Here is a 14,265-nt window from a genome sequence, read left to right as displayed (position 1 = left end):
GCGGCGAGCTGATGAGTTGATTCCCGGCACAGTTCAGGAGGTTTCTGATGCCCATGTCATTTGGTTCTGCAGAAGCGATAAATTACTGACTTGGGGGTTTGACAAACTTGTGCTAAGTAGGTTCGCAAGCAGTTAACAATCCGAGTAGGAGGGTGCAGGTCTGTCAAGAGCTCCTGGATGCCGTTGAAGCTAAGGAAGAGGATTCATTCAAAAAAATATGGGCACTGGAACATCAATGTTTTGCGACGAAGAGGGCATTGTTCTCATTGACTTATCTGACAGGTGTTGTACAATTAACAGCAAAACCTACTTTGTAACCCTGAAGGTGAAGAAGGCCATCACGGCGTAAAGACCTCAAAGACACAGCTAGATCACAATACTACAAGAACCCACAGATCATTCTTCATAACCCAGACGATTGCCAAAATGGGGCAGTCTGTGATGCGTCATCCACCTTACAGCCCCATATTTGGCCTTTTCTTATTTCTACCTGTTTGGTTCTATGAAGAGCCTACGCTGTATGATATTTGAAAACCTGGATGTAGTTAAATCAGCTGTAAAGACATAGGTCAAGAAGTAAACCCCTCCATTTTTCCAAACAAGATTCAACATTTGGGTTTTGAACAAAAGGCGTAAGAGACTTCAGGCCATAATCTTTCAATAAAAGTTGTGGTGACAGTGGGGCATTACTTGGATCCACCCTCATACTGTATATTGATGCCATTCACAGATTAGAAGAATGAAGGGTAGCCCACACACTGCCATGCATGGGCTAAACTGTAGCACCAGCTAAGGGAAGCCATCAATGTAATGTCTTTGAAAATCGCTTTAAGCACTAAGGCTGCATTCAGACGATCGTATATCAGCTCAGCCTTCACGCCGAGCCGATATACGTTGTCCTCGTGTGCAGGGAGGACCCCTAATTCTCGGAACTTAGCCCCAGCCCCAGCCCCAGCCCGCCTCTCCCCATTGCAAATAGTGCAGGGGGGCGGAGAGGAGGCAGGAGCTCAGTTCCTGCTCCTGGCTCTTCCATCTCCTCCCCCCCCCCCCCCCCCGCACACAAGGACAACGTATATCGGCTCGGCGTGAAAACCGAGCTGATATACGTTCGTCTGATTGCAGCCTAAAGGCTAGATAAAAGGACGGCTGTTAAGACGTAGCAGAGTTTGTGCCAAATGTATGCATTGTGCTTAAAAAAAAAAAAAGTAAAGCATGCTTGTACAATACAATAAAGTACATATTCCGTAAGCAGACCTGCCAGTAGAGTGCACTTACATACAAGCAATATCATGTCAACAGCCCAGGAAATAAAACTAACTTTTTCTATCATTACAGAACTTGGCAAACGTGGATGGGGTTGGTGGATAGGGGTTATAGCCGCCAATTGTTGTCTTCTTCTCAATTTCAGCTTCGTTCTGCGTTCTCATCCATTTTATATAATTCTTTACTTTCTCATCGCTTGTATACGGCTGCCCTTTATGATGACCTGAAATAAAAAAAAAGGTCATTCACAAATTGCACTACTGGACAAAACCAAGGCAAGAAGCAAGTCGGCATCTTCTCTAGCAGAAGAAAAAACGAGTAGATCAGCACAGACTGACTGCAGTCATAAAAAAAAAGTATGCATTGACAAAAGAATAGATTAAAATTATATATATATTTTACACACACACACACACACACACACACACACACACACACACACACACACACACACACACACACGGGTGTTGGGGTTTCCAATGCATCGCTGTGCCATCATAGATTACTAACAAAGAATTGGAATTAGCCAAGGTTAAATGTTCGAGTTCTTATTTCATTTCAACTAGTACCCGAGTTTCTGGTGGTGCAATGCGCTCCTTACTAATATATAGTGAAAAGGATTGGAGTTGGTAACAGTCCTAAACCAGCAGCAGTGTGCTTACAGGACCTGTCATGTGATCAGGGGCAGAGCCCCGGTGACATAATGGTGACATCACAGGTCCTGTAAGCACACAGCTACTGTCAGGCTCTGCATGTTTTAGGACCTGTGATGACATAACAGTCATGTAAACAAAAGCAAACATCACACAGACAGGTGGTAGTTAGTATTTTGATTAGGATTACCCTTTGTCTATAGGTTTTAGTGTCTCACACTGGCCACTAAAGGGTCAGCCTATTCTGTGTTCTCATTTTCTGCAGCTCACTTGTCAACTTTGCTGTGTAACCTGGGACAGAATCAGCAAGTATATCCCCCACAAAACCCAGAGTGGCCTCAGTTGCTATGGATACAACAGTACTCAGTCTGGCAGTTTGTAGCTGGATGTGTGACAGCTGGACACCTGTGTGGAGACTCCAATAAATGACACCTCACAGATGTTCATTAACATTGTTGATCAATATGCACTGCCAGCTATGAAGCATAGTCCTTCCCCACCATCTTCACATCTGAACGTGAGATCAGGTCATCTCAAGTGGTAATGCGCCAACACCAGTCCAGCTGTCATCTAATTGTGAACCGTTGTGCAGTGCTGTAACAAACAGTTGCTGTTGTGCAAACATGTCACCAGAGGGTTCAACGCCGCCGTTAAGCTAATGCAGCTTACATGACACGATACCATCTCAGCCACCAGCTGAAGCTTGTAAAACACATGCAGCTCATATGCTAAAGAGACGTAGCAGAGGTGTGCGTATCAGCATTGCGCCACCAGAAACACTGGTACTAATAACTTCCTAATAATTACTAGTTTTCCCTGTAGTGCCATCTGTGATAACACAACAAAGCTGTACTTCCCTAATATTGTGTTACACAAACATCACCTGACCCCAGCAGCATCACCACCCTTCCTACTGGCATCAGCACTCACATCCTGGGCACCGTGATGCCAGGAGTTCGGTATGGTGATACCTGGTAACATTCTCTACAAACACATTAGGAGGGCAGCGGGGCTGGATCCCTGTGCAAAGGATGGGTAAGTACAGCTTTTATGTTAGCACAGCGGAAGCTATAAAGGGAATGCCATCAGGTACCCAGACCACCCTTTTAACCCCTTGAGTGGCACGCCCGGAAAAGTTCCGTGACGAGCTCCACTGCTCATAGCAACATAGCCCGGAAGATTTCCGGGCTATGTATTACTATGGGAGCTGCAGAGCACAATGCCACAAGCTGTGACAGTGTGCTCTGCCTGTACAGACCCACAGAGAACAAAGCAAGGGCTTTGAAAAACCAGCAGAAGATATTGCCGACATGTCGGCAATGTCCTGCTTTGTTTACAGGTTGCCATAGAGACCATCGGCTTGTCAGAAGCAAGCCGATGGTCTCTGTGGCAGGGAGAGCTGGTTGTTAGCTGTCAGAGGACAGCTAGGTACTAGCTCTTACAGCAGAGATCAGAGAAAACCTCCGATCTCTGCTGTGTTAACCCTTTACATGCTGCAGTCTATGTGACTGCAGCATGTAAAGGGCTGTCACTGCAGCATGTAAAGGGCTGTCACCATCGGACCCCTGGAATGTGATCAGGGGTCCTGATGGGTCCCTGTGGAAGTCCCCTAAAGGGACAAAAAAAAAATTTTTTTTTAAAATTTAAAAAAAAAAAGTAAAAAAATTATTAAAAAAAATAAAAAAAAACACTTGTCTCCCTTTACTTTGTAAAAAATCAAAAATACAATCACACATGTGGTATCCATGTGCGTTGTAATGACCCAGAGAAGGAAGTTAATACATTTAACCCCTTAATGACATGGCCCCTTTTTTCTTTTTTCCCCATTTCTTTTTTTCCTCCCCCCTGTTTAAAAAATCACAACTTGTCCCGCAAAAAACAAGCCCTCATATGGCCGTGTCAATGGAAAAATGAAAAAGTTATGGCTCTTGAGACGCAACTGCAAAACTAGTTGAAATTCAATGATTAGACCATTTTAAAAAACCTGCCCTGGTGGGCACGACAGGGTGGTAGGAAACCTGCCACTCAAGGGGTTAATAGAGTAATGACAATTCTCCATTAAAGGAATTCTGTCACCAAGTTCATAAAGTTAGACTCGGAGCTTTACCCACTTATTTTATATAATTATCTTAATAACCCAACGTAATGGAATGATCGATAAAGCAAATAAATTAGGTAGTGCTCTTACACTTTTATGTTCTACACTTGTGGGTTTTGGTACTTTTCATGCATTGCTGAATATCGTACCATTAATAATTTTATATAAATATATATAATATCCTGTGAGGTAGACGTGTTCAAGAGAACAATAATGTAGGCTAAGAAGCTGGGAGTGAAGTGCAACCCCATAATCCTGCTAGATTGCATTTTGATCAGCTCGATTTCTTCATTTTTCTTCATATTTAACCCCTTGAGTGGTGGGTTTCCTACCACCCTGTCGTGCCCACCAGGGCAGGTTTTTTTAAAATGGTCTAATCATTGAATTTCAACTAATTTTGCAGTTGCGTCTCAAGAGCCATAACTTTTTCATTTTTCCATTGACACGGCCATATAAGGGCTTGTTTTTTGCGGGACAAGTTGTGATTTTTTTAAACCGGAGGGGGAGGAAAAAAAAGAAATGGGGGGAAAAAAGAAAAAGGGGCCATGTCATTAAGGGGTTAAATAATGCATTAACTTCCTTCTCTGGGTCATTACGATGCATGGATACCACATGTGTGATTTGATTTTTGATTTTTTACCAAGTAAAGGGAGACAAGTGTTTTTATAATTTTTTTAAATAATTTTTTTTACCCCTTTAGGGGACTTCCACAGGGACCCATCAGGACCCCCTGATCACATTCCGGGGGTCCGATGGTGACAGCCCTTTACATGCTGCAGTGACAGCCCTTTACATGCTGAAGTCACATAGACAGCAGCATGTAAAGGGTTAACACAGCAGAGATCGGAGGTTTTCTCTGATCTTTGCTGTAAGAGCTAGTACCTAGCTGTCCTCTGGCAGGGAGAGCTAGTGCTTGGCTGTCAGAGACCATCGGCTTGCTTCTGACAAGCCGATGGTCTCTATGGCAACCTATAAACAAAGCAGGAGACTTAGAAGCAGGAGATTGCCAGCAGATCGGCAATATCTTCTGCTGGTTTTTCAAAGCCCTTGCTTTGTTCTCTGTGGGACTGTGCAGGCAGAGCACAATGTCACAGCTTGTGGCATTATGCTCTGCAGCTCCCATAGTGATACATAGCCCTCGCTATGGGCAGTGGAGCTCGTCCTGGAAAATTTCCAGGCGTGCCACTCAAGGGGTTAAGATGCCCGATCAGAAACGTGATTCAAAGCAACAAAAAGCTTCTTCGGTTATGCTGGGGGCACACTATGCAGAAAAAATACCGTATATATATATATATATTAATTAGAGTATCAGCAGAGTTTTTCAGCCCACAAAAAAAAAAAAAAAGAAAATGCGCTGAAAAAGCCACCCTCTGCTTATACTATAAAAAAAACAAAACAAAACAAAACCCTCAATACTCACCTCTCAGCTGGCGTCTGTCCCCGGCGGTGTGGCAAGCTGCTTCAGTCTTCTCCCCGGCTTGGTTTTGAAATCCCAGCTGGCGCTCAATAAACCAATCACAGCCAGTGATGTCATTCTGCGCTGACAGCAGGGATTTCGAAACCAAGCTAGGGAGATAACAGCGGGGAGAAGACTGAAGCAGCTTGCCGCACCGCCGGGGACACAGATGTCGGCTGGGAGGGGAGTATTGCTTTTTTTTAATTTTTTTTTTTTTTTTTTTTAACCTAGTATATACTCGAGTATAGCTTGGCGTATACAGGAGTCAATACGTTTTACCAGTTTTTTTTGTGGTAAAACTTATTGACTCTGCTAAAACTCGAGTATGTACGGTAACATGATATGCCTAGGGGTATATATGATTAAAGGGAATTTTGTAAAACTATAGATTGCACGAGGAATGGAAGGGAGTGCAAAAATAAAGATTAGAATTTAAAATAAATAAAAATGTATTTTTGCACTCCTTTCCATTCCTCCCTCGATTGTTACCTGGGCTGGCTGCACTTTTAATAACATACAAAAGCCTGATTTTTCACTGCACTTTTTAAGAGTACTATTACAACAAATCGATATACCATGTCTCCCCAAATACTGGATCAGTCTTATATTAAATTCTTGCCCCAAAAGAGGCACATGGTCTTATTTTTAAGGGTGTCTTATACTCACCTAACAGTTGCAGTTCGGATCCCTCCTGCTGGGCTGTGGCGCTCTGGCAGGTTTCTGAGCAGTCCTGTGCCGACGGAGCATCTCTTGATGGTGACAGGGCTTGAACACCCCACCTCCAGCAAGCGATTGCACCGATTGGTTTATTGAGTGCTGACTGACTGGCTGGCGTGGTGCTCCTGCACCAATCACAGCCATTCATTAAAGGTCATCCTTGAATGGCTGTAATTGGTTCATCAAGTGCCGACTTTGATTGGTTCAGGAGCACTGCCTTAGCCAATGTCATTCAATGAATGGCTATGATTGGTCCATCGAGCGCTGTCTCAGTCTATCAGAGCAATCAGTTGCTGGAGGTGGGCTATTCAAGTCCCTGTCACCAGCAAGAGATGCTCCGTTGGCATTAAGGACTCCACGGAAGCCTGCAGGAGCGCTGCAGCCCAGCGGGAGGGACCCGAACAGCAACTGCTGAATTTTTTTTTCTTGGAGTTTAGCTTGGGCTATTTTGGGGGGGGGGGGGGGGGGGGGGGGGGCTTAACCCTTTCCAATCCACTGTCTGGCGTCTGAAGACATTATGATTTAAGGCTGTATAGCTTGATGTTGGAAGACGTCCATCAGGGTTCTCTTACTGTATATTGCCAGCCTCTCTGCTGTCGGAGCCTATCCAACATGTCACCTCATGCAGTACTGGCTTTAGCCAGCATATAGCGCTGTTGTATAACTGCAGAAAAAGAGTAAGCCCCCTAGGAAAACCAGGATACAAATTGGATTGGAAAGGGTTAACACACAAAACCACAATTTATTTTGTATATACTGGAAACAAACTTATGGAACTAAACTACGATGTTAGGAGCCATTTGAATGACCTAGTAGAAAATTGTAATATAAAAAGTTTGCTATAACGTCTGTCCACTATACAGCTCACTTGTAAAGAGGCTATGATTTAGAGTAGATCGGTAAAAATATCTAACAGTATTGTCAGTGGAGTACAGGTGCCCTTTATTGCAGACCATATTTGGTTACCAGGTAGAGAAGGCATCGATGTAAACCAAGCCTGTGTTCTACCGATGGAAAGCCATTTAAAACCATTCAAATAGAGACTTACAGTACACAAAACCACTCCAAACACTGTAGTGCTCTACAAGCTCTTCACAGCCCATGACGTACCTGTTATAAACACCTGACTTTCATTGGTAGTTGTAAAATAAGCTTTGTAGGCGACATCGTCCGGATGCTCTTGGATTACACGCATCTGAGTGCACACCAAATAAGACACTAGGGGGAAAAGAAAAAAAAAAAAAATTGTTCGTATATACCAAAGGGGCCGTCAACAAAACAGAGAATAAAAGGGAAAGCAGTGTTGATGAAGCGCTGTATCCCCATCTAATTTTCCAAAGCAGATCAGCGCTCTTCTTCAATGCAAGTGTATGGACAGGGTAACTGTGCAGGGTGAAATTGGATACTAGGTCATCTAGTGCCAGTTTTTGGTATGTAGTACAGGCAAATATCTCACTTGCTAAAGGCTATGGACCCCTTTTTTCTTGTCATTTAAATGCATATACATGCAAATCAATCAATTATGCAATAGGGTTTGATTTAAAATCTTGCATAGTGTGTCTTCTGCAGCTTCTATATAACACCGTATATACACAGTGCAGTCGAAATCTTGGGGTGCTTAGAAATCTCAGTCGTTCAGAGGCAGCTAAGCTCAGTGCTCCGGAGTGTAGTTGCGCTTATGGCAATGTGAATTAGCCCTTAATCCAATTTTGGGTTTCCTAGGGGGCTCTCTCGTTCTGCCATTATACAATGGTGCCATCTGCTGGCTAGAGCCAGTACTGCAGTATGTGACATGTCAGAGAGGCCCGACAACAAAGCGTTCAGCAATATATAGTAAGAATACCCTGCTGGACGTCTTCCGACATCAGAGCTGCGCAGGCTTCAAACGGAATGTCGAAAAATGTCTCAGTGGATTGGAAAGGGTTAAAATGAGATCTGCTAGTGAGGCAGGACTGGTGGCTTACTTTCCCTCTGCTCCCCTCTCCTACATGTTCTCAGAAGCCAAGTTATTACCACAACAAGAGGTTTATAAAAGGCTAAAAAAAAAAAAACACAAGCCATCAGTCCAGCCTCACTGACGGATCTCCTATTGAGACTCAGACTGCAGTTCCTATACACCATGATATGTAGAAGCAGGTGTGAAGTTTCTGGTCAAACTCCAATACAAAAATGATTAAAATCAGCCCAATATACATGTGCTGAAGCAAAAAATACTCTATGACCCCCAGAGAGGTCTACAGCCTTTAAGTAGAACGCTAGCAGTGTGTCCTAACAAGTAGAACCCCCTGGTTATTAGAAGGTCATTCGGCAATACAGAAGGTCACTGACAATACATACTTGGACATATATTCTCAAATATATCTGGCTGTGAGGTTGCAAAAATTTCAAGTAGAAATGGCTGGTCTGACGTCCCATCTATCATATGAACCCATCGATATAGCCAGAAGTCTTCCAAGTCGTCTGAAAGAATGACACAAAACAATGAAACAATATATTTAGCCCTGAAGATAAAGAACAATGTCAGGACTCAAACTGCCAGAGCGTGATCCAGATAGACCTAGATTATTGGAGGAGTCTCTGGGACACATTCTCCAAGACGTTATAAATGGCCTTCTATACACACATACAGCACATATCTAAGTCAAGGTATGTAAGAAACAGTGCCGTTTCTTGGATGAGGCCCTTAAATTCTGCACACAGGATCCAAATGGTAACAGAAGATATTACAAAGTGTAAGCACATAGTTATTTCTTGCCATGTCCTGGAGAAGCCCTCTGAGATAAAGGTTTGGCCATAGGTCAATGTTAACTTTGACTATCCCCGACTTACCTCTTTTTCGTAATCTTTCACATCTTCCAACATAGGTTACAAGTCCGATAACATCGCAGATTCGGTTGTGAGGTAGGTCATTGAACTCCAATCTAAAAGTCATAACATGACAACAGTCTATTGTGGGACCAGAAGAGGATTGTATGCACCTTACATTGTCAGAGTCTTTGTTAAAGGGATACAACAACTTAGGCAATCATACCATAAATGCCAGATAGATGCAGGTCCCAACTCAAGCCTCCTTGGCCGCTTCTGTAATGCCCATAGAAGTGATTGAAGATTGCAGCCATAGTTACCCAACCAAATGCAGTTACTCTCAGGGGAACACAGTTTTTCAAGTCTCCACCTCTTGGACCTGCAGCTATCAGACATTTATGGCATATCCTGTAGATATTCCATCAACATCCGAGTTGGGAATACCCATTAAATCTCTCACTGAAAAGCATCATTTCTGTATATGTTAAACCTGCTGAAATTATCCCATTTGGTCCAATGGGAGAGAAGTGTATGATCTGTTTTACAAATGCTTCCCCTACATATGTGTACTAATGATTGGGGAATTTACAATGAAAGGTCTTTAGTAAGTGGTTTCTTTGGAAGTCTTCATGTGCCGGACATATGGTAGTTTGGAATGGCCAACAGTATAAGGATATCTCCACTATTAGCCCCTGAGGAGGTGTTCGTACTTTGCACATTATGTCACAGCCCTTCCCATATAGGCATGAAGTCCCCCTGAGGAGTCCTATGTGCCAGCGTGGACCATTCAGCTGCGGTTAGATCCATCTGAAGTCATGCCATGTCACGAGACGGCCGTCATCAGATTGCCTCATGATTCTCTTAAATGTAACAGGATGCGGTGAGCGTTACATTCCTAGAAGTGACTGGTTTCTTAAAAAGTTTTAAGTCCCATAATCTCGATTTCTTAGAAGCTCTCAGTAGAATAACTAATTTTAACTGTTCTATTACCACGGCGCATCAATCTGCCATTCTAAAAACCGCTCTAAAACTCCCTCATCTTTCACACTCTGCTGTACATCGACCAGAAAGCATGACTATTTAACTTTTTGGACATTGTCACAATTTAAAAAAAAAAATTAAAATACAAATGTCAGCATCTCAATTGTCAAAATCTTCCCTCAGAATGGTTGGCAGCACTAAATTGATGATGGGAAGAGAAGTGTAATCATACTGGTCACATGACCAAGAGATCCCTGTCTTAATCCTTCTCCCGCTACACCTGCCAACGCCCTGGAAGAGGTCCATTTATGTGCAGTCCACTGGGCGGTCCGCACTGAGCGCTCTCTTGCCACTCTGCTGAGTGACAGCCCTAGCGGTCTCCGGAATGGATACTACAGCAGTCACCCAAGTCCGGAGAGAGTGCAGACATGTGAAGGGACCGCCCCAGACATTTGCGAGCCTAATTTGAGAAGGATTAAAACTTGGATTGTCCTATGACTATCAGAGAGCTACGATTACATTGCTCTCCCCATCACAGATTTGGAGCTGGCAGCAGTTCTGAGGCATTAAAAACAGCCGACTCCTAAATTTCTATAAATGCTGTCTAAAAAGGATTCCATAAAAGTTAATAGCGGCATATAAAACATAGCCGTCATTTACTCCTCTAATGCTTTTAACCCCTTAGACGACAGCCCTTATTTTGATTTTTGGTTTCTCCTCCCCACTCTCAAAAAATCATCACTCTTATTTTCCCATCGACGTACCTGTCCGAGTGCTTGTTTCTTGAGAGGAGTTGTATTTTTTCATGGCTACTATTTAATTTTTAAAAAGTTTCTAAATTGAATTAAGTGTGAAACCCCCCCCCCCCCACAAAAGTCTGACATCTTCAGAGGCAGGGGGTGGGGGCGTTTTTTTGTTTTTACCACATCTACACTGCGGCAAAAATGACAAGTTTACTCATAAATTCCTTTGGGGATTAACAGCGCAATGTAGAGTTGTAAGAAAACCTGCTTCAGAATGGTTATATTCTAGAGAATGCAATGCTTTCCCAACACACAGGCCAAAGATCCTCTTAACTGCCTCACAGTTTTGCCCAAACAGTGCTTGAGCCTAGGGGTAAGGACTAGAGATGAGCGAGCGTACTCGGATAAGCACTACTCGTTCGAGTAATGTGCTTTATCCGAGTATCGCTGTGCTCGGGTCTGAAGATTCGGGTGCCGCTGCGGCTGACAGGCGAGTCGCAGCGGGGAGCAGGGGAGAGCGGGCGGGAGAGAAGGAGAGAAAGATCTTACCTCCGTTCCTCCCCGCTCTCCCCTGCAGCTCCCCGCTCCGTGCCGGCACCCGAATCTTCAGGGACGAGCACAGCGATACTCGGATAAAGCAAATTACTCGAGCAAATAGTGCTTTTTCGAGTACGCTCGCTCATCTCTAGTAAGGACCTCACAGTTTTAACATCTCTAACAAAGACTTGTTCTTAAATCATAGCACGACCGGCACAAATAATGGTAACAAGAACATCTATACGGGGTTATTAAAAATGATCTTCACGGTTTGAAAGCATACATTTGATATCAATGGAAACGCAAAAAAAATTTAATTTAGCAAAACTGTAAGACTGTCCTTGTTGGGAGGCCCAAAAAGTTTTATTCTGCTGTAGTTGTCACTAGGGAGATATGAGACACAATGGCTGACAACGATAACCGCTCTGTTATCAGTGTGCAACTAAGCTTGGTCAGGATCCCCCAGCGGGCGCTTAAGTGGTGCCACTACTTCAATTTACTACTATATACACACACACACACACACACACACACACACACACACACAATCTATGTATCTTTGTATTTGGTTATGTACTCAAGTGCTTCTCTGGGATAGTTCCATTTTTAAATACATATGCGCTCGTCAGGCTACAAAAACAAGCTTTTGTTCATAATAGGCAAGTATCCAGTGCTTGAAATACAACTAGAGATGAGCGAACGTACTCGGATAGGCACTACTCGTCCGAGTAATGTGCTTTATCCGAGTACCTCTCTGCTCGTCCTGAAAGATTCGGGGCGCTCCGCTGCTGACAGGTGAGTCGCAGCGGGGAGCGGGGGAGAGCGGGCGGGAGAGAAGGAGAGAAAGATCTCCCCTCCGTTCCTCCCCGCTCTCCCCTGCAGCTCCCCGCTCCGCAGCGCGTCCCGAATCTTTCAGGACGAGCGGGGAGGTACTCGAATAAAGCACATTACTCGGACGAGTAGTGCTTATCCGAGTACGTTCGCTCATCTCTAAATACAACCCAACTAGGTTTTTACATGGAGGGTAAAAACACCCTTAGGCTGGGTTCACACACAGCAGATGCGACGTAAATGTCGCGGTTTGGCCGCAGCGAAAAACCGTGACATTTCCGCCGGGAGAACAGCTATAGCCGCGGTGGCTTTAAAGCGGCCCGGCCGCTCGCTCTTCCGCTGCGGCCGGCGCTCCCATAGAGGAGAGCGCGGCCGCAGTGGAAATTTAAAAAAAAAAAAAAAAAAAAAAAGGGAGGCTGCGTCCGGCTAATACGCAGCGGATTGGCCGTCCCGTGTGGATGAGATTTCTGAGAAATCTCGTCCACTTGGCTGGCTAATCTTGAGATTAGCGGCCGCATGCAGATTTGTCACGGCGAAATTCCGCACGGAATTTCCGCGGCAAATCCGCCGCGTGTGAACCTAACCTTAAAAAAATAAAATAAAATAATAAACAAACAAATAAATCAATAACCTGCCAGAACAGCCATTTTCTGTTCATTTTGTCTCCCAAATAAGATAAAAAAGCCATATGTACCCCCCCAAAAAATGGTAGCAAGGAAAACTACAAGTCTCACAAAAACCAAGCCCTCATAGGCCCCCTGCACACGGGCGGGATTTCCTGCAGAATTTCTGCCCGTGGCCGCTGCCATAGAATTGCATTGCAAAACCCAGTCCTTGGCAGATGGCAGTGATTTGTCCACGTGAAATCACATGCAGAAAACAAATCGTGGCATGCTCTATTTCTGTGTGGGTCCCGCAGAGGCCCGTACAGAAATGCCAGTAGTACTAGGCCGGCTCCTCTCTGCGCATGCACTGGCTGGCACACAGCACAGAGGAGACGCCGGGAGCGGGTAAGCTGCAGGCCTCTGCAGGGGCACGGGTCCGCATCCTGCTTCGAGAATTCTCACAGCGGGATCCGACCCGGCCGTCTGCAGGCGGCCATACAGTTATGAAAGTGGAAAAACAAAAATGTCAGGAGATTTAGAATGCGGCAACAAACAGATTTTGTGGTAAACCGCTTTTATTGTGGAAGAGTCCCCCACAGGCCAAACTACTGAAAGCACGATAGTAGATTGAAGGGGCATGACCGCAGGATCAGACTACACTGGCTTGGCTAGTAGGCTATAAACATGGCACAAATATGACCTGTACGGCAGCTGTATACCCAGAAGAGACACAATGTTTCATAACCCCAATCACAAAAGTTACTTTGTTTGGCCCTTTTAAATAAAATATGGTTGCAAATCTATACAACCCTTTAGGTGGTGCCCGTCTTTTTGTACACTGTAGCAAGTTTAATTGGGCACAGAAGTGAGCGCTGCCCTCTCAGCTTGGTGCCGCTCACATCACGCTGCACTTTCCTGTACTGTGCTTCAATGTGGGCGCTGAATACAGCAGGAGCGACCCGGCACAGGTTGGCTGAGCAGCTGAGCCAAACGTGCAGCGGGAGCAATTGGCACACAAACATCAGAACAAACGCAGACATAAGCAGAATTATTTGCACGACTAAAATGCGCCTATGCTGGTGTGAACAAGCCTTAAGTGTAGCAGGAGCTGCTCTGTTACACTGGCAAGTAGGCGACATGGTAGCCGGTCCCCCTCAACCCCAAACCCTGAGTGTAGGCCACATTGTCCTCTACAGTATAAACAATTAGGTGTCAAGTCCCCCTCTATTGGTACACCTAAGTCTTACCATGTCACGTGGTCAGCCAGCCACATGATGGCAGTATTTCGGTTACAAACTGACACAGGAAGCGCTAAGGCATATTATAGATTTATCTCTCTCTATAATCACATCAAAATTTAATAAGGCATTCACAAACAATGTAACAGAAGCCTTACTACCTTGTGACAAACTGATATTTCACAGCTGGCAGATTCCACTCAGATTTCACATTACTTTCGTGGAGAACGGTAATTTTAGACGGAGGATCTCTGGGATTCAAGCTGATTTCTGGGAGGGAAAAAAAAAATTAGAGAAAGTAAATTTTGAGAGAACATTTGCATTTCTACACCAGGACA

At 44.4% G+C, this 14,265-nt stretch overlaps 1 protein-coding gene across 3 annotated transcripts in view; it reads right to left on the bottom strand.

The window, feature by feature from the left end:
* The window catches only part of RADX (RPA1 related single stranded DNA binding protein, X-linked), a 52,001-nt gene that overhangs the window by 21,198 nt on the left and 16,538 nt on the right, over positions 1-14,265 (bottom strand). For all 3 annotated transcript variants that reach the window (XR_010787023.1, XM_066581771.1, XM_066581769.1), the window contains exons 4-8: positions 14,089-14,197; positions 9,017-9,108; positions 8,525-8,647; positions 7,298-7,405; positions 1,319-1,486 (exon numbers count right to left, since the gene is read on the bottom strand). Coding sequence is in view for 2 of the 3 variants with exons in the window: in XM_066581771.1 (XP_066437868.1) it covers positions 1,319-1,486; positions 7,298-7,405; positions 8,525-8,647; positions 9,017-9,108; positions 14,089-14,197 (600 nt within the window). In the remaining variant the exon portion in view is untranslated. The remainder of the gene's footprint in view (positions 1-1,318; positions 1,487-7,297; positions 7,406-8,524; positions 8,648-9,016; positions 9,109-14,088; positions 14,198-14,265) is intronic.

The sequence above is a fragment of the Eleutherodactylus coqui genome, chromosome 10, assembly GCF_035609145.1.
Source record: "Eleutherodactylus coqui strain aEleCoq1 chromosome 10, aEleCoq1.hap1, whole genome shotgun sequence".
Taxonomy (NCBI): Eukaryota; Metazoa; Chordata; class Amphibia; order Anura; family Eleutherodactylidae; genus Eleutherodactylus; species Eleutherodactylus coqui.
Note: the sequence above shows the minus strand (reverse complement) of the source record. Positions and strands in the feature narration are given on the sequence as shown.